The sequence below is a fragment of the Gymnodraco acuticeps genome, unplaced genomic scaffold, assembly GCF_902827175.1.
Source record: "Gymnodraco acuticeps unplaced genomic scaffold, fGymAcu1.1, whole genome shotgun sequence".
Taxonomy (NCBI): Eukaryota; Metazoa; Chordata; class Actinopteri; order Perciformes; family Bathydraconidae; genus Gymnodraco; species Gymnodraco acuticeps.
In genome coordinates, this window is record NW_022990947.1 from 4399366 (window position 1) to 4420397 (window position 21032).

Consider the following 21032-nt stretch of genomic DNA (forward strand, 5'->3'; position numbering starts at 1 on the left):
GACACCTGCTGGGTGTATAGTCAAGAGGTTAGAGGTCAAATAATTTACACACCTAAGAAGAAAACACAGAGCTTTGTGTTTCTATAAGTGCTTGTATTTTTATTTAATTTTTTGTTCCTCCAGTTTCTATTATCTTTATCTCTTTTGTATCTTCTTCAGGTCGAGTCCCAAAGGCTGGTTTCATCACCCCGTCTTCTGGTATAAAGGGTAATGGTGGTGCCAGTGTCCCCAGGGGTCCTGTCCCAACCCGGCCTTTACCTCAGCCCCATCCTAAAGATGAGGACACCCTGGTCCAGATGGCAGAACACATCCCTGCTGGTTTTCGTACGCCCATGTGTGCCCACTGCAATATGGTCATCAGGTGAGAGTCACATTCTTTACTTTGACTAATAATGTCATTTACAACTTAGGAACCCATTAAGAATCTCTGAATGGATTATCTAAATTACCTCAATTAACCTACTATCCTATTTTTCTTGATAGCAGTGTGGAGATATTACAAATAAAGAATCACAGGCTCTGTCATCAGCCCAAATACTGCTTGCTCACCATTCCTTAAAAAAGAGGCCTGTTACTTCACTTGGCTGCCCAGATATCCAATTGTTCTTAATCAAGTCACGATTGGAACATATTTCCATATCTAAATTATTCAGCGTCCCAGTTAGGCACTTAAAATAATTAACTGGAAACCATCTCGAGTAAATAATATGTGTATGGAACTGTAGAACTACAAAGATCTGACTGAAACTATTGATGTACATGATATGATCTGATACCAACTCTTGGTTATCCTGTTCTTCTCATGACTGCCTTAACACAAGCGTTATTTCCCAAATTGTGTCACCTTACATTACATATCACTAAGGATAGGGTAGCTCACATGCTAATAGCTGCCAGGCTTGTGCCACTATCTGAGAAAGCTCAGATAAGCACAGCTATTGTGTGCAGTAAATTAGTCTGTGTTGTTTTCCTACTTTAACTAATCATCAGAGTGGACAGTGCTGTCACAGTGGACGCAGAGGATGATTGTCACAGTAAAGCTTCAGTGACATCAACACATCGGATTTCTAGAATCTGATACTTGTTTTTGAAGCAGCCTTTATTGACCTGAGTAGAATATGATTAGTTGATCGAGCAATTTTGATAATCTATTCATTGTGTATGTCCTTAATTTGAGAAAGCCCAACATGGACTGCTTTCAATGTCTTTAATTTGAAAAACATAGACTTTGGACTGTTCTTCTTGTAACTTCAGTTAAATAAAAAATAAAAAGTTGATTTTAAACTTATCCATTTGTCTTTGCTTGTCCTTTTTTCACCCAGAGGGCCATTTTTGGTAGCATTGGGAAAGTCATGGCATAAGGAGGAATTTAACTGTACCCACTGCCGTAAATCCCTGGCAGATATAGGCTTTGTGGAAGAACAGGGCACTGTCTACTGTGAACATTGCTATGAAGACTTCCTCGCTCCAACATGCAGCCGCTGCCAGGACAAGATACTTGGGGTGAGTTTGTGTGTGTGTGTGTGTGTGTGTGTGTGTGTGTGTGTGTGTGTGTGTGTGTGTGTGTGTGTGTGTGTGTGTGTGTGTGTGTGTTATTTTAAGCAACACATTAAGCAACACATTAAGTTGACGAAACACTCAAGTCAAATGTAATTAATGACAGATCCACTCGTGTCGTAGGGGCAGTGATATCATAAACCTGTTAATGTACGCATAAAAAAAAAAGTCAAATAATTTTTTTTTTACCAGCTGTATTCACCGTGCAGGTACAACTATGTGGCTTTTATCCCGGATAAAGTGTTTAAGTCATGGATGCTTAAAGTTTAACTTCTTCATATTTGTCTAATATTATAGTTCACTTTTCATTCAGGAAGTATGACACTGCGCTGTCAGTACACTTGTCAATGTTTGTGATTGGTCAAATATTGCTAACCCCGCCCCTTTCATGTTAACGTGCACATAACTAGATAGGGCACACCGGGCTTGAGTTACCGAGTTGATAACCAGCGTCATACAGTAGGACCACTTAGCGAGAGCGCGTTTGTTTTGGGTTAGGTAAGCTGGGTAACTCAAACATATCCAGGGTATGTTGAACTGGATTCGTAGGCCTCTGTTTTTTGGAGACAAAAAGGAATACTCCTCCTCTGTGGAATTCAGTGCAAACCCGTCACACATATCTGACCTTATTTCTTTAATGGTTTGTATAGACTGGTACATCAACTTGATTAAAATGTTTCAGTGTCCTCAACATTGTATGTTGAAGGGTTTGAAATGATAAATTGGGTGCATAACTACTTTTGGTTACAATGTAGGATTATAATTACTTCTTGCTTTGTTTATCAAAAGCCAATATGAGACAAAATAATAAAGGGATATTAAATGTTAAGGTGTAAACATCATCAAAGTGTCCCTTTTATGGTAACAATAAAATACCTGAAAATGCAAGACAAATTCATAAAAGGCCCATATAGGAAGGCTAGGGAATTTTCTATAGTGACCACCACTGAAACTCAGGAATGTGGTGTATGTTCGGGTGTTAGGAGAATTAGGCTTAGAGGCCTTGAGGCTGCAGGTGTAGCATGAACCCAGAGCGTCAGGAAGCTGAGATGGCTGCTTTCATAACAGCACTGACATTCATCCCTCACGTGTTCTAACCTCTTTACCCTCAATCCCTTTCAACCCTCTATTTCTCACACATCTTCAACCAGCTTACGGCTTCTTATTAACCTGTTTTCTCACTCCCTCTCCTCTAATCCTTTATTTCACTCTGGCCCACCAACTTTTCATTGATTCCCTGTCCTGTCGTGTTCTCAGTTTAAGGGTGGGAAAAGAAGCAGTTTGTCTATTTTAAGCCGGGTCATGTGGCCACACAAGAAAAAATATTATATTTAAATGTGACGTGAGAAAAGAACAGACTTTAGGAAAGTCGGTGTGCATTCCTGGCAAATGTAAAACAGACGCTTTTATCCATTTTGATCCAATTTGGATTGATAATAGAATTGGAATGATTTTTGTTCACACATTACATAAACAGCTGTTTAACAAACAATTCCCCAATTAGCAAGGTAACATCCAATAAAACGTTTAAGCATCCTTGATCTAATTGTAATATTACTTAGAGTCTTAGATGAACAAAAACAGAGACCAGTGATCATAATGAACTGTGTTATGCTTCCAACTAACAACAGTGTTTTATTTTTGCATCCAGGAGGTGATAAATGCCCTCAAACAGACGTGGCATGTCCACTGCTTTCTGTGCGCTACCTGTCAGCAGCCAATCAGAAACAACACCTTCCACCTGGAGGAAGGAGAGCCATACTGTGAACAAGGTAAGTGATGAGGACTCTTATAATAATATGTTGACTGGACACATGCTGATGAAGGATGTCAGGATAGAAGACAGAAGTCTGTAAATGGACACAAGTGACTCTCTGTTATGATTAGAATTTATTTTAGTGAAAATAATAACCAAAGAAAAGCATTGATGCTCTTTTCTGTAAATAACATGCTATGTTGTTTTGTCTGAAAAAAGATTTTTACAGTATGTTCGGTACCAGCTGCCATGGCTGTGAGTTCCCCGTTGAGGCTGGAGACAAGTTCCTAGAGGCCCTTGGTTACACCTGGCATGATAACTGCTTCGTCTGCGCTGTAAGTGAAAGCCTCACAGTATATTCACTGTACAGTTAATTAAGACACTCCTATCCATATGACCTGCCCAACTTTGAACGATGAGGGCAAGACTGAGCTTGAATATAAAAGAGACACAACATTTGCAAACTTTGCATAGAACAGCAGAGGCGTTATCCTGGGTCATTATTGATTCAATGTACAACGATGACCACCACGCCACTTACCAACCTAGACTTTTGACAATCGCTTAACTTTTTTTTAAACCACTTGTCTTTCAATAAATCATGTTGAACTTGATACATATTATAAAGTAATGGTATTGTTTATTTTTCATCATCATGGAAGAGTTTTAAAGTTCTTACTCACGTGTGTGTATTCTTTTTCCTCAGGTGTGCTGCACTACTCTGGAAGGCCAGACCTTTTTCTCCAAGAAGGACAAACCTCTTTGCAAGAAACATGCTTACACACTGAAGATATGATTGTTCAGTGATGTTGGACTTTCCTCACACAATTTCTAGCTATACATTCCCCCTTGCTTAATGGGGTGGGAAGGCCTCTTACAAGTTCATGGGACAGTAAAAGACAAGCACTACTTACATAGTAACATAGCAGCCAGAATAAGGAAAACACTACCATGTTTGCAAAAGTGAACTTACCCTTCTATGGGACACAGAACCATTATAAGTCAAAAACTACCAGACTTTCCTATCCATTTTCTACTATAAGCAGCAAAGCTGGCAGTAAAGAATCCTTGTTTTTATCATCTTACATCAAAAATAGATATTTTTATCTGGATTTTTGTTCTCACGCATTAAAAAGTAGAGCATTTTTTCTGCTATTAGTGCAATGTCTGTTTTCAACCACCAGAAATCCTGAAAGTCATACATTTAATAATACAAATAATGTTTTGATCCTGGTCTCTTTTTCTTTATTCTTTTTTTTATTCGTATCTCAGAAGTAAGAACCTTTTAATAACATCATATTGAATATTGTAAATCAGTGTACAAAGACGCTTGGGTAGTAACCTTTTGATTCACACAACACTTGAAATTATACAGTACCAGAAATGCGTGAAAATATACCATATATTAATATCTATTCTACGGGAACAGAGTAAGAGCAGGTTATTGGACAATTATTTCATGAGTTTATTATTGTTTGTTTGAATGTTTGTGTCGCTGGAATCAAATGTAACAATCTGATCAGCAGCTATTAAAACAAAATACACTCCGACAATTCTTGTATCACTTGTTTTAATACAGGTGAGCTGGATGTCTGATGTTATGGTAAAACCTCTTGTTTTCTTAAATAATTTAATGTATTTTATGTTCTCATGTGTTACTTGTTAAATGTTACCAGTTTCAAAACAATTCATTACCTAAATGGCTCATAGATGACATGTAGATTCATTACAATATAACAACATATAAAGCCTGCATTATGTATATCTATGTATTTCTCCTTATTTTAATACACTGATATGTTTTGATTATTGCATAGTATTGAGTGCCATATTGTATAATTTGTCATATTCATATTTTTTTGTATTTTACTCATATTATAATATAAATATTTATTTTCAATGGTATAATAACTGCATACATTTCTGCTTGATGCATTTATAAAAGTGAAAAGCTCTTTCTGTCATGGCCTGCAGGAAAATAGGGTCAAACATATTCTTATTGTAGTAAACAGTATTTTATTCTGTTTTTAGAGGTAAGATATGTATTATCTGCAAACATAAATTAATTTACTGTTTAGGGAACTGGGTTTTTGCTTTTTAGCAAATGGTGCAGGGAATGGATGTGGAGGGGGTTAGACAAATAGACATGTTGTTGCCATGGTCTATTATTTTTGGTTTTCTAACACCAGAACAAATGGTAGCAAAACTCATCTTTATTAATTTCACCTGATTATCATTAAAGAAAGCTTGTTTTTTTTCTGAATGAGATCAAGTGAGTAGGCTACCGTGTACAGCAGTAATGGAGCATAGTAAACAGTTATTCAATCTCACAAACTACAGTTGGAACTATCTGAGTTGTTTGATAAACGATGCTTTTAAAACCTTTAGAGGCAAATCATGTGTTTCTTCATGTTTGCTTTCTTCTGAGTCAGTGTAATACTATCTTACCACACTAAACTTCCTGTATTATTGCTTGAGGAACCACATGGCAGTACAGAGGAGTGTGACATAAGCAGTGTGAAATGTAGATTTTAACGCATGTCTCCACCATGCTGAGAAAAGGTCAAAGGAGACACGGTCACGTCCTCACTGGGGTGGAATAATGCAACCCACTCTCTTCAGTCTGCGTACAAATGACACGACTTTACACATTGAAAATGCGTGCAATAGATACGCAGAAGTCCGATTTTGCGTGCATATGATACGCCACGTTTTGACCGGAAGCTGTGTGGTTCATAAAAACATGTTCTTACCGGTTCTTACTCAATATCAAGCCACGATTATTGTTTTTATTTTAAATCGTATAATGTCTGACTTTTTTTTTGCCGTCTGTGAGGAAAATAAATGTTGCTCAGAGCCTCAGAATAATGAAATCTGTATTTTTTTTAATCTTTTTTTCCTTCTAATTTGTTATTGTTTTCTAAATAACACACTGTCATTTACTTAACAATAACACACAATTATCCTTGTTTTTATTTATTCGTTTAACTCTATAATCTTGGGCTTTTTAGCATGCTTTTTAGCCGTAACTAAAGTCACCCGAAACAGACGGGACATTTCGAGCGATACACACCACAAACCCACTGAACTGATTACCCAAGATCCTTAGCTTGAAGCTCGTTGATTGGATGGTTTAGCTGCAATGCACGCTGGGATATGGTGTTAATAAGATATGATATCCGAAAACATTTTTAAAAAATAAAATACTTTATTCCGAGTGTTCTTGCTTTTCTCTTTGAAAGTCATCACATAACGGCATTGTAATACACGGTTCGGCTGCATTAAATATTACACATCTGCCGTAGTTCTTTATTTATAGAGCCCTGATGAGAAGACTTCTGGACAAACTTGAAGAACTGCCGCCAAAACTTAATATGTGACGTGGATCATAAATATATCAACAATTAAACAACATCTTACATTTCTTTTCACGAAATACGTCTCCTTGCAGTATCAATAGTAATTCGGCTGACTTTTATATTTGATCCAATTGGTAGATAGGTTATATTTACACCATAACGGTGCACAGCTGATAGAAAAGGACTTATATGATATTACTGATTTTCTTTGAATATAAGAATGTAAATAGTGAGTTGAGAGAATAGTCAGGGGATTTGGGTGATGGGAGACACATCTATGGAATCACAATTTCAATAGCTTAATTACGGATATACCTTACATGAGAAATAGTATAGCAATATCCTGTAAAATTATGTAAAAACATGAATAAAACTACACATCTTCAGATGTTATACACAAGTGTCCTACACTACAAAGTTATTAGTATGCTGTGTGTACCTTGTGTGCACCGCCTAGTGGTTAAGGCACGTTATTGAATTATTTTTGATGAATAATGTTATTTGATGAAAACAATATTAAGAGTACATACTTTCATAGGGGGAAAGTAGAAGGTCAATGATAGAAATATAGAATATAAAAAATACAGATTTCATTATTCTGAGGCTCTGAGCCCTATTTATTTTCCTTACAGATGGCAAAACAAAGTCCGACATTATACGATTTAAAATAAAAACAATAATTGTGGCTTGGTATTGAGTAAGAACATGTTTTTATGAACCACACAGCTTCCGGTCTACCAAGACCCGACCGGACAAAAATAAGTGGTGCAGGCACAAAACGCGGAGTATTATATGCACGTAAAACTCGGCCTGAGATCTCAATGGGAATGGTTAGCGTATCATATGCACACAAAATCGGACTTCTGTGTATCTATTGCACGCATTTCCAATGTGTAATGTCGAGTCATTTGTACGCAGACTGAAGAGAGTGGGTTGAATAAAGACGTGAATGAAGCCGTGGTAGGAAAGATCTATGAATGTTTAGGTTTTCTCAAGACAAATTGACAAACCAAATGTTAATTTAAACCCACTACAAATTCCAACATCAACCCCTAAAATGAATGAGGATTTGTCTCATTGTGAAAATAGAGCAGAAAAGGTTTTCGAGATCTCATGAAACTTTCTGGCTGATCCAAAAGTCAAGAGTATGTGCTGTCCTAGAAAAGGTCACGATACACCAATGAGTAAAATCTAGAAGCGTACTGTAAGTACTGTCCCACTGCATTTATTCTTTTAGTATTGCAATTGAGTTCATGTCTTTTAGTTATTAATAATGCCATCACATTCTTAAGTAAGAATTTCCTTTTGAGAAGATAGTAGGCCTATAGTCTTTTGACATTGGAGGATCATGTGTCAGAATTAAACCAAAACTATAAGTGTAGGAGGGACAGGCTGGATCATCCTCCACGAGTTCATGTCACATATACTTTTTAGCCTAATATAGTGTATCTGGTTTGGTATTGGTTGTGCTTATTGCTTTACCTATTTTATGTATCATGTTGTTTCTCAATGTTTATTTAGTGTTTCTTACATAGCACACAGTAAAATGTAGGTTATGCCATTTGAGTAGAAAGCCTGGGACTATAGGCAAGGCAAGGCAAGGCAAGTTTATTTATATAGCACTTTTCAACACAAGGCAATTCAAAGTGCTTTACAAAAAATGAAAGACATTAAGAAAATGGCATTTAAAATCAGTCATTAAAAAGAAAAGCTAATCAATTAAACATTAAAAGAAAAAATACATGGATACAAGTTACAGTGCAGTCTAAGATAAGGTATAGGGTTATATAGGGTTACTAGTGAATATATTAATGAAGAGACGGTGCAGTAACGTTTTTGTAATTGTTTATTATAGAAGAGTGTTTTTGCAAGCATGTCTTGCCGGTGCACTAAAACACTTTTCTCTTTGCTAATGCACTTTTTGTTGGCATTAATCACCCCTCATACAACAGAGTGAGGCGCAGAGAGGTTTCCGTGTGTGAGACGAATATGTGACCTCGTGCATCTGTGTGTGTGTTCGTGTGTGTGCGTTTGTGCATGTGCATGGGTGTGTATGGGTTTGAGTGTGTATGAGTGAGGAGAGAGAGTGAGAGAGAGAGGAAGACAGACAGACAGACAGGGAGAAAAGCCACAACTCTGGCGTGAAAACAGACCAACCCGCATCTGTAAGCTACCGAATGCGAAAAGAGCGTAATTTAAGGTGAGTAAACTTTGAGCAACACGGGTATCATTATAACACAGTTCTTGAGTGGTATTACTTTTACAATGTCTGTTTATAGTCGCGACTGTTGGGGATCACCTTTGGTGTGACAGGCGTTGCTCTTTTTATTTGCTAGCTGTTGACAGTTTGCTGCACGTGCGTTTGACTTATTTATTTGAGGTTTAGTTTACTGCAAATTGTAGATGATAACAACCTAGAAGAGAAGCGTTTCATTGATAAAAGATTGAATGGTTTGCCTATAGCTCTATATTAACGTTGTTTACATTAATCTCAGTGCAGAGGATCATATTGGTCCTGTATTGTTAACATAGAAGAGTCCAAACAATAACACAACCTGATTGTATTTATCTCTATCTTAACAGTAGAAGAGTATCACTTTGAGCCCCCTCACTCAATCTAAAATGTAATATTCTAGGTCTAGGATTACTTCATTTGTCATTAGCCCAGGCCAGTGTGCTGTTTAATAGTCCTACTCAAATTTAAAGACATTGTAAAACGTAATCCTATGGCATGCAGTTGGAAAAATGTCCCAGAGGTGAGCTAGCATTACTGTTAATGTAACAGTGACAGCAGTAAGTTTTGTTTTAATTTAATGTTAAATGTGTGGTGGCCAAGATGCCTTATTGTAGCCTGTTTGTGTTTATTGTTGTAGCAATGTCTTGTTAGGGTAGCAAAAAGAACAATCTCTTTTCCATCCAGGAAGATACTTTGACAAAAAGGCAGCAGTAACTGCTGACATACAACTAAATACTGAAACACTGATAGTAAGAAAGCCTTTATTGTGACTCTCATTTCTGATGAATTTCACCACATTAGTTGTTGAAGTTAATAACACATAATGGGTGACACAATCTTAATAACAACTGCATTTTCACACTCAATCATATATGTGAGAGCACAGACATATTAGAGACGTTGATAGTTGATGCCATTTAGAAAACTTTAATTTCCACAACGTTTAATCAGTTCCCTGGATATGTTATTAAAAAACATGTAGAAAACATCTGCGGAACACTTTTAATATGAATTCTGTAAACATTTTAACACTGTATACTATAAAACATTATTTACAAACAGTCCTACCATCATGATTCTCAGTTACCATCAGAAAAACCCTCTCTTCAGGAATTATTTGTATTTGGGAGCCAAAAAGGTACACACAATACCTTGACATTTGTGAGACTTGGTGAAGTGAGCCCCCTTATTCAAGGGCTCAAAAAGCTACATTAACCTCAACACAGCCTCCAGCGCTGAATAACCTACAACCCAGTATTCCCCATTCACCCCACTTATACACTACACACACACACACACACACACACACACACACACACACACACACACACCACACACACACACACACACACACACACACACACACACACACACACACACACACACACCACACACACACACACACACACACACACACACACACACACACACACACACACACACACACACACACACACACACACACACACACACACACACACACACAGAGACACACATCAACTCTCCCTCAGAGTCCAGTAACCAAGTCCAGGTGTTTGTCAGTGTGGGTTATGACAAGAGTATATCTGTGTATGGGTGCACATGGGCAATCATGTGTGAATATATATCCAGATGGCATTATACTGTGGCTCCAAATCTCACCTCATCTGAGGGGGTCCAGGGGCAGCAACACTGGGGAACAACAAAGCAAATATGAATAAGGGAAGAAGAGGTCCAGTGTGTCTGTGTCAGTGTACTGTTTTTCTATGTTTGTCAATCTAGTAAGTGTATGCAGTTGTGGAAACTTCATAAGAAACTACAATCTTATTTAGGTCAGGAACACATCACGCAAATCTGAGAAGCAGTCAAATTCTCAATTGGCTGTGTAATTGAGTTTCCCATCAGCTGAAAACAGAACACTTCCCTCATTTTATTGTGTGTGTGTGGTGTGTGTGTGTGTGTGTGTGTGTGTGTGTGATGTGTGTGTGTGTGTGTGTGTGTGTGTGTGTGTGTGTGTGTGTGTGTGTGTGTGTGTGTGTGTGTGTGTGTGTGTGTGTGTGTGTGTGTGTGTGTGTGTGTGTGTGTGTGTGTGTGTGTGGTGTGTGTGTGTGTGTGTGTGTGTGTGTGTGTGTGTGTGTGTGTGTGGTATGTAGATTCTGTGTGGGAGATTGAGCATTTGAGTAATTTACGGCTTTCAAACATCTTGTGATGTGAGACAAGGTGTCTGACTCTGACTGTTGGAAATACAGATCACATTGCTGGTGCTTAATCTACATGCCAAAAATTGCAAATTTGCTAAAACAAATTCAATTTCTGTCTGACGAGTGAAAAACAAAGCAGAAAAAGATTGACAGATAATATAGTGAAAGGCAACATATGTGTACATAAATACCCTATTGAGCCATATTCAGTTTAAATCAAATGTCATTTGAATTCTGCTTGATTTATTCGTTCTCAGGTCAAGGTCATATACAGTATATTCTACCAGTCCAAAGCCATATTCCTCTATATGGAAACTCATAGCCTTATTGAATGTTGTTTTTATTTATATTTGGCAGCCAGAAAGTTTACAGTGGAAGTTAACTGCAATAACAACAAGGTGGGCTGTGGTGGCAGCTCCTCAAATGGACATCCTCAAGTTTTCGGCTTTTATAAGATCAGAAGATTTCCAGAAATGTGTGATGTTCTTAACGTTTCCCATCCGACACAGTGATGGCTCTGTGCCTCTCATGCGTTTCCACTTATAGGGGGAAACGTAAATGTCTTGAGCACTGAATCTGATTACTGTCACCATTGTCTTGTAAACCTATCTTGAGAAATGTCATCAGGACAAAGATTACATAAAGAGTAAAAGCTATTGTTCATTTGCACCTGAGTACAGTTTGCCAGTGTGTTTCCGCTCTAATATCCAATTTCCTCAACTTAGATGGAGGTGATAACAATCAAAAAGAGATAACTGCCATGAGCCTGAGGCAATCTTCCCAAAGATCTATCTATCTCTCTTAATTACAGTGTCAAATTGATTTATAGAAATGTTCCACTTCAAACATTGTTCTTCTTTCCACAGGCCTTTACAACTCTTTAAAGCTTAAAGCTGAGACAACCAAAAAATAATAAGATGTTGTATTGTGTGAAACGAAACTGCATCGCATTTATAAGCATGCCTCCAATCTCTGTCATCCTGAAAATAGCAAGCACAAGAGGTTTGGCTTAATTTTAACATTTGTGATGCAGGTTGGAGGTTCGCCCAACTGCTGTAATTTCCTGCATACAAATATTACCAATTTGTATACAAATAAATCCAACTACAAAAAATCTTGTTCAAATGTAGACATTTTAACCTTAATTAAAACTACTCTATGGCCAACTACTTTTCCACGAGAGTTCATGCTTCACAATAAAACTTTCATTTCTTTGTAAAGAAAGAGGCAGAGAGCTTCTATTAGCAGCAGGTTCGTGCTTGTTTCCTCCTCCGCAGTGTTTTAATGCCACTAACTAATGTTTGTGATCAGGTATATTTCTTTATCAATGTGGCTTTTCAGGACGAAAATCATTTGTTAAGGATTGTTGTTAGTTGTTCCGCATAAGACAATTTAAAACACTGTTTATTTAAAAACCTGCTGTTTTATGGGAGTCAATTTGTAACAGATCACCTCGTACAATCACACTGCAGTTACGCTTATCTTGAAATAACTGCAATTTAACAATTATAGCAACATTTATGTTTTCAGTCTTAGCAACACATGTCCTTGTTTACTTTGCTGGTTGCCAGATGTCTGCCAGCCAGGAACGTATAAGAAGAACGGGTTTATTTAGGAACTTTGAAAATTCCCTTATGTGTTGTCGAAAAAAAATGCGGTTCATCAGACATAATATGCCTTCATGGAATAATAAAAAGAGCCAACATCTTTTAAATATGAATTGTCCAACAGCACACATGTGACCCATGTGAGTTAGTTCAATTGAAAGGGGAAAAATGAAATGAAAATCTTATTCTCACATGTTATTGGGAAAATAATTCTATTGTATGTAAAGTGCACATTTTAAGAAATGTTATTGAGTAAGCTGTGTTATAAGCGTGCATTTATGTGTTTGTGTGTGTGTGTGTGTGTGTGTGTGTTTGTGTGATCTTGTCTCCACACACATGGATCCCACTCGTTCTTCTTCTGTTGTCCTCTGAAGCTGGGATGAGTTAAAAATGTGACCCTTTGCTTTTAAGATGGAAAATGTGATCTATAGCATCGGCTGCTTTTGACACGTTCAAACAAGTAACACTGACACATGCACAAGATCAAATGCCATTTTTCAAATCACAAATCTAAACAATACTCATCTCATCTGATAGTCGACATTTTGAAAAAAATATTTCAGGCATCAACCCAAGATTTTCTGTGGACCATTTTCATTTCACTCTGCCCTACTAGTTTGTCAATATCAAATGTTGTATGATTACATAGTGGCCATACCAAAGCCATGAGTTGGTACATATATTAGTTGGTTAACACCTGGGATGATGAAACCATTATCTGTCAGGTAAAACTGTACCTCTGTAATTGATGTTAGTCAGCCATCTATTGTTAAATAGAGACTGCAGGACGTGGGCTGCAAACATGAGATAGAATCTGACAGCAAAGTTCCGGCTGATATAGCTGGATACATGAAGTAGGAAGGCAATCATTTAGGCAAAGAAAGATGAACAAAAGAACGCTCCCAGCATCTCCCCTTGTGTGTGTGACATTTCTTTGTGTGCATCTAAAGGCCTGTAAGGTTACAGTCAGTGTTTTGTATGCAGGTATTTATTGCATAAAGGGTGTGTTTATGATTGCGTCTGCGCTTCTTAGTCTTATCTTTTTTGATCATGCAGCTTAACTGTGTCATTATCCCAATCCTTATCTCTATTACTCCCCTGTTACCCCTGAAGGCGGACAATAAAACACACAAACCCCTCCTGATCTCACGATGGAGCTATCCTGTCCTAGTGCTCTATAATTCTCACAGGGCACACAGTTCAGACACTCCTCCCCCGGGGATCCCCTTTTCCTCTTCTCTTGAATGACGTGTCAAAGAGTTGGCATCAGCACCTTTAGAAACAATACTTGAAATGATCCAGCCTCGGTTTTTAAGGACAGCTCCCAGACCAAATAATAGTAATCAGCAAATTACTGTGACAAACTTTGTGGCTAAAGTCAGGCTGCTGGCCTTAATACTGCACGAGAGCAGCACAGATTTGAAAGGTACACGTTTAAACCATGATTTATTAGCCCGACTAATAGCTCACAGAATCAGTTAGAGCTTGTGTCCCACAGGGCGGATTTTATAACATACTACCGGCTTCTGATCTCATGATTTGGCTATTTTTCTTACGGCTCTCTAATTCTCACAGACACTCCTCTTTAGTTTCTTTCCTCTTTTTTCCGTTTTGACATTTGCACTCTTTATGTTTGAGCAAGACATTTTCTCTATTCTTTGACTACTTTTGGTGCTAAATCATTGTTTATTTGAATGATTCAATTGAAAAACGTGTATTATTGATGAATTCCACTGATCACAAACTCTAACAGGTTGAGCCCTGAGGATTTTTTAACTGGCATACAGTTTAGCTTTGAACTGCAAAGCTGTTTTGCATTTGGTAGACCACAACTCTGTCTTCTTGTGTTTGGTTTGGCTCATTCCTCACTAAAGTAATCACCGGGCCTGTAGTTTACTCCAAGAAGAAAGAGAGAGGGGTAAAAAGATGGAGTGATGAGTGGGGGACTGATATCCATCTGGATCCACTTGTAGACAATTTCATCCCTCCTGCCCTCCAAAACCTGAGACCCCCAATTTTCATGGTGCCTCCTTTGAGGTGCCATTCCATCAATGACGAGAGAAATATTTGCCTACGAGCAAATGTCATTCTTAAGTTTCAGGAAGTGCCTTTACCTCTTGGTCTAGACATCCCCCCTCACTACTCAAAACTACTCTAACAGGGTGACTACATGTAAAAATGGTTGCCTGTATATCATAATTTTCAGTAGTCTTAATAAGATATGAAAAAGACTGGCTAACTCAGACGTTACTTCAAATAAAAAGCAACATGAAGTTGCAGTTCTCACGTTAAAGGTCCGACTAAGAAATAGAATATTGACATAAAAACTGTCAATTCATGTTTACTTAAAAAAAAAACCAGATCAAGTAAACAGACAAAGAAGTTAGTGACTCACAGGCCATTAAGTGAGCTTAACAAGAATGTGATTAAATACAAAATAAAGTGTAACTATTCAAGGAGTTTAAGGTATTATCTGCACCTCTTCTTTGTTTGTGATCTGTTTCTCCGCCTGTATCCCTCATAGTCTTTGACTGACTCTTCCTATATTCGTGTCTTCCACACAGATGCATTTAGGCCTGGAATGATAAATGGCTTTCTTTGATTTGTGCAGGATGTGTCTTTGGCAAAGGATAGGGTATAATTAAACTCAGAAGCCACTAGTTATTTTCTCTGTCAGTCCCTCTCTTATTGGAAAATCCCTCCATCTGTTGCAGATTATTTTTTTTTGTCTCACATCAGATGGATGAAATTGCATCCACATTGTCCTTGCGTCTACATTGTCTTTGCACACGGCACCTTCTCCTGAGACGTAAATTCACAATGAGCTTGTCAATGGTTTTGCAAAGTCATTATTCAAAAAATTCATACCAAATCAAATTTAGCCTCCGAGACAGTGAATCTGATGCACATGAAATCAAATCTCAAGGGGGCCTGTTTCTTCACTTACCCGCTCGGTGGATTTATACCCATCTAACAAGCAAATTACAATGTGAAGCAGGCCTCTGGGAGTCTTTGCGTGGTGTCCTGTGCATCATGATAATGCTTATTGAATGAGTTTAGATGCAACCAAGTTATGTTGATCACTGACATAACTGGTGAGAGGAACAGGATATTTATAGTCTATTGTGATGTATAGTTTCTTAAGAGACTAACGATGAGTTCAAAAGGAGACAAGAAGTAGATGGAGAAAATGTGAGGTTTATAAAAAATGTTGATCATATCATGCCAGATACTACAGTAGTGGTCTGTTGTTTTGCTGATTTGATTTAAAAGTGATATAAAAAAAGACGAAATGGAAATGACCTGATCAAACATCAATCAGCTCTACCAGGGGGACAACGAGACTCAAAACGACAAAAACATTTAGAGTAACAGCCTCCAGGAGAGAGCAGATGTCCCTAACAGGCCCCTGAAGGTTCCCCGCGAAACACCAAACAGTAGACTACATTTTAATCAACATTGAACACACATTATTTACTTTTTCTCTCCTTTTTGAAATTATGAATCTTTGTTTAGACAGAAAGAAGACAGCAGACTTTCTAATACACACACACACACACACACACACACACACACACACACACACACACACACACACACACACACACACACACACACACACACACACACACACACACACACACACACACACACACACACACACACACACACACACACACACACACACACACATATATAAAGTATATTCTTCACACTCTTAACCTTTACGTCAACGCCTTGTGTCATCTGCTACTGTATGCTGAGCAGAAAAGCCAGCTATCAGCTGAACAAAACACATTGCAGCTATAGGTGGGAGCGCAGGGTATAGGTGCAGGGATTTTTTTTGATACAGGAAGCTGAGTGGACATGGTTCAGGGGTTCCGACATGTAAAAACATAGGTAGCACAAGTGAGAGTGTGCCTTTGTGTCACAAAGGCACACTCTCACTTGTGCTACCAGCAGCTCTAGGTTCACATTCATAACCCAACACACACATTTGCACCACATGCTCACTGGTTTTATATTCAACGTGATATGCTGGGAGCAATGTTTTTACAAGTCGGAACCCCTGAACCATGTCCACTCAGCTTCCTGTATATAAAAAAAAAAATCCCTGCACCTATACCCTGCGCTCCCACCTAGCTGCAATGTGTTTTGTTCAGCTCATAGCTGGCTTTTCTGCTCAGCATACAGTAGCAGATGACACAAGGCGTAGTAGAACGGCACTGACGTAAAGGTTAAGAACACAATTCAGGCTCAAAATGTTTTATGCATGGGCCAGGTCTAATGCTTCTGCCAGATGAGCCACCAGGAAACCCTCACCTTCTCTGAGGCAGCTGTGCAGAACACGAAAGACATATCAGCATTCATGCTGTATTCACTTAAAATGTACTTTGTATTCTTTACATGTTGGTTTAAATGACATTTCTTTAAGTATTGCAAAATGAGACGAGTTGATACACTAATAGAGGGAATGAGGAAAACATAACAGAGCTTCATGTAAAACAATCCTTCATTGTTTAGTTGTGCAACCTTCAACAGTACTAGATTGGGTCTTTACTACATTTGGCTAACTTTTATTTCTTACTCTATAAATAAACTGTTGTTTTGAAAGGTGCCAGACTGTGTTATGTCGCATGCTGTATTTTCTTTGTACTTCACACTGTTAAAATAAAGTAGTAAGACATGACAAGGCAGAGCAAATGTGTTTATATCACATTTCCTACACCTAGGCAACCCAAAGTGATTCACAGCGTGCAGGGGTTAAACCACTTGTGTTGAGGTTTATAATTGTTTTGTAATTGTAGTGATAGGATAAAGGGATGTTACAAGGTATCTGTTTCTGCTAAGAATCACTGTAAGGATGCTAGTGAGCTTTGTTATATCAGCAGCAGACAGAGAAGCATACAGGGAGTTTGTTAATTCACTCTGTGGTTTCAAAAAGACATGATTTGCAAAACATTATGAAAAACATTCCAGTTTCTTCTTAAAAACTCATTGAGCAAAAAGGCAAATGAGAGTTTGTTTCCCTGTTCCAACATGAGCGGCTGCAGCAGGCTCGGTGAACAGGGACTAATAATAATACCAGTGCAATGTGTTGTGGCGATGTGTTTTGCTTTGCGTGTGTGTACTTGTGTTTGCAAATTCTCATGTTGTATTTCAGACATTTATGTTATCACATACAGCTCTAGATCATTTCAGGGTTGCAGATGTTTGTATGAGAGGGGTTTTAGTGAGAATGAGAGTTGCATTGATGTTAGGCTTAGGTTAAGTTAAAGATAAAGTAATAGGATAGGGGAAAACCATGTTCTCAGAGAATCCCATTCTCTTAAAAGGATACAATAAGGAACACTGAGCTCTCCAGTGTAGCCACCGGGTTCAGGTTCTAGCTAATCAACGGAGCACACAGCCGTGACTGTTCTGTTCCAGGGGACTGGAGATGGAGGGAGGAGGGGGGGGGGGGGGCGGAGGAGAGAAGAGCGTATGTGGTCGTGTGATTGAAGTGTGTGTGTTCATGGGCTTCAACAACCATCTTTTTGGCAGTGCAAATCTTCAGGGGACATTGTGTGTGTGTGTGTGTGTCTGTTAATTCTATGTGTAGAAGAACAAATTATGTCAGTGGTACAAAGTACACCTAATAGCAGAGAGCTAAATGAATTTCGTTTCTGAGGCTGTGCTATAATCACTATCAGATGTCTGGGTGGAGTAGAAGGACAGAGGAAAAGAGAGAGTGTGTGTGTGTGGTGTGTGTGTGTGTGTGTGTGTGTGTGTGTGTGTGTGTGTGTGTGTGTGTGTGTTGTGTGTGTGTGTGTGTGTGTGTGTGTGTGTGTGTGTGTGTGTGTGTGTGTGTGGTTGGTGGTGTGTTGTCAGGAATGCTATTATTGTACATGTTAATGATATGTGATGTTGCCTCTATAAGGGCAGTGGATTTCAGATAAAGCTTGACGTGATTTGCAGAGTTTAACTGATGCACATACAGGGGACATTTATTTATTTTTTAGCCCAATCCTTCAACTGTCTAAATGATCTCTGAGTTGAATTTTACACATTCTGTCTGCTTTGTTATCCTAATATTGAAAACTATCTGATCATTTAACAATGATGAGTTACTGCTCCATTCAGTTGATTACTCCACTGCTGATTGGCACCACCATCCTGAATGCAGAAACATGTGGGTGGCATGTTTAGTTTTGCTGCATATAAAGGTGTGTTGCAGCAATTGAGTGTGCAGGCTCTACTTATTCAGCGAGGCCCTGTCCTAATCATTGTCAGATGGTGGACAGGGTCCTCACGTCTGGAGCCATTACAAGGCCTGGCGGCCGCCGCGGGGGGGAGGGGGGGAATCCACCCAACTAGGCTGTCCTTTGTTGTCTGAGAACTTGTGAGATGGAAAATGGGAAACAAATGATGGAGAATTAGTGGTTAGCCAACAGATTTTATATGACAAACTATTGTTTTGTTGAGGCTCTAGCTACATATAAATGTTTGTGTAGGATTAATATTTCAGTTTGAAAATGTTCATACGTTGTACACATTGGCTTTTACGTAGCCAGCAGTTGAGCTGCACTAGATTAAGGTTGTATTTTGATGGTAAAGGCTCTTCCAGTGAGGATGAATTCTGGTTAAACTAATAACATTACTTATTAGTGAGTTTGTGCAATATTTATAAAGTGGTTAAATGAAAGATAATCTAATTATACAAATGTTAAGTAGAAATCCAAAATATTCCTTAGAAAAGGAGAACTGTGAGTCCCTGTTTTTGAACCATTTATTTGACTTGTCAATGGCAAGAATCATGAATATTATTCATCATAAGGTTTGTTGTAAACAAAAAGCCAGATTAGTTTTTAGAAACATGGTTTTAACTGTTGTCTTTGATTTAAAAGAAAAGATTACACTGGCGTATATAGAAAGAATATTTCCTTTGCCAGTGTTGTTATTTCTCTGAAATGCCAGAAACTTGACTCAGCTACATATGTTGTTTGACATCTTGTCATTTCACAAACTGGCAAATAATTGCTTAGAAATGAGGCACACACTTATAAAAAAGTTAAACAATCCATTTGGCGAACGTTCCTCTTCTGTTTTAAGATTTAATAAACTCAGACTGGCACGGACAAATGTAAGGGGCCCTGTTGGGTGGACTTAAACTCAACAGAGGTAAGTGAAGGATGTCAAATAAAATATAAATGGAATATTCAACATGCAGCTGGTAAAACAATGAATGGTTTAAAAGATTGACCAAAAATAAAATACCCACAGTGCGGAGAGTTTTTAAGACATTTCCATACTCTTCATTTTACTTCCAAGAAGGGTGTGGACTTGTAATACTCTTATTAGCACTATGCTATTCTTCTTCTGATTTCTCTTTAACTAAGCAATTATTTGCCAGTTTGTGAAATGACAAGATGTCAAACAACATATGTAGCTGAGTCAAGTACTCCACAGTACTTTTCTTAAACACAAAGTACATGATTTCTATTAGGTTATAAGTTAACGGCTGACATTCTAAAAATAGACCAAACACTATGTCTCTTGCAGTGAGTTTTGTCTTCACAGTTTGGTTGGCAGGGATGCTGCTGTGCCATGCAGATCTCTTCCAAACCCTTTCCTGACCCTTCGCAAATGTATGTAATTAAGCAATGAGCTGCATAGCCAGGCCTTCTGCTGCAGGAAATTAAGGATAATCTGGAGGCTGTGGATGCTATTTGTTGCCATAAGGCGTTCTCAAGGTGAAGTGGCTCTGCTTCAAGATTGGTTTTCATCTCGTATGAATTAGTTTTGCGTGTTTTTGCCCTGACCGTGCCCTTCTTGTTACCTCTCTGTGTTGTTGTCTTGTCTGCTTGTGTGTCTGCTGTCTGCTTTTTTTCAAACATCTAACCAAAACCCTGACAGGATGACCATCTATCCAAAAAAACAACAAGAACATCCTGTTCTGATCAGTTATCATTCTACCATCACGTACTAAGAAGATGTTCTGAATAATAGACTTACATAAACAACTAAACTTGTAAAACTATTCTCCATTAAACAAGCAGATATATTATAACATAGCCTGCCAATGATATAAGTGACCTCGGTCCTTTTCTGATTCTGCTGCCTTTTCTATGATGCAGTTTTTGCTATGCTTGGTATACAATTGTGCCAAACATATGAATTTATTATGAAGAAATACAATCGAGGGAAAAACTACACAAATAATTAATCCAAATTAATCAAAGCTTTACTAAAGCAGTTTTTTTTTTACTATGTTCTATAAAATGTAGGCCTATACTTTACAAAATGATTCATGTGATACAATTACGAAGTATACATTTAAATGTTTTTCTTTAATTC

The 21032-nt window shown here is 38.1% G+C and overlaps 2 protein-coding genes across 6 annotated transcripts in view; both read left to right on the plus strand.

Moving 5' to 3' along the window:
• Positions 1-5058, plus strand: part of pdlim5a (PDZ and LIM domain 5a) — a 59912-nt gene extending 54854 nt beyond the window's left edge. For all 3 annotated transcript variants that reach the window (XM_034234982.1, XM_034234983.1, XM_034234984.1), the window contains 5 exons: positions 160-361; positions 1323-1503; positions 3209-3329; positions 3533-3648; positions 4020-5058. In XM_034234982.1, coding sequence (XP_034090873.1) covers positions 160-361; positions 1323-1503; positions 3209-3329; positions 3533-3648; positions 4020-4109 — 710 coding nt within the window. In that variant the 3' untranslated portion in view covers positions 4110-5058. The remainder of the gene's footprint in view (positions 1-159; positions 362-1322; positions 1504-3208; positions 3330-3532; positions 3649-4019) is intronic.
• A 3728-nt stretch (positions 5059-8786) lies between these two features.
• LOC117558661 (bone morphogenetic protein receptor type-1B-like) overlaps positions 8787-21032 on the plus strand; it is an 89841-nt gene continuing 77595 nt past the window's right edge. Inside the window, exon 1 of one of the 3 annotated variants that reach the window (XM_034234986.1) lies at positions 8787-8872. The gene's annotated coding sequence lies outside the window, so the exon portion shown is untranslated. The remainder of the gene's footprint in view (positions 8873-21032) is intronic. The other 2 variants (XM_034234987.1, XM_034234988.1) reach the window with 2 other exon arrangements.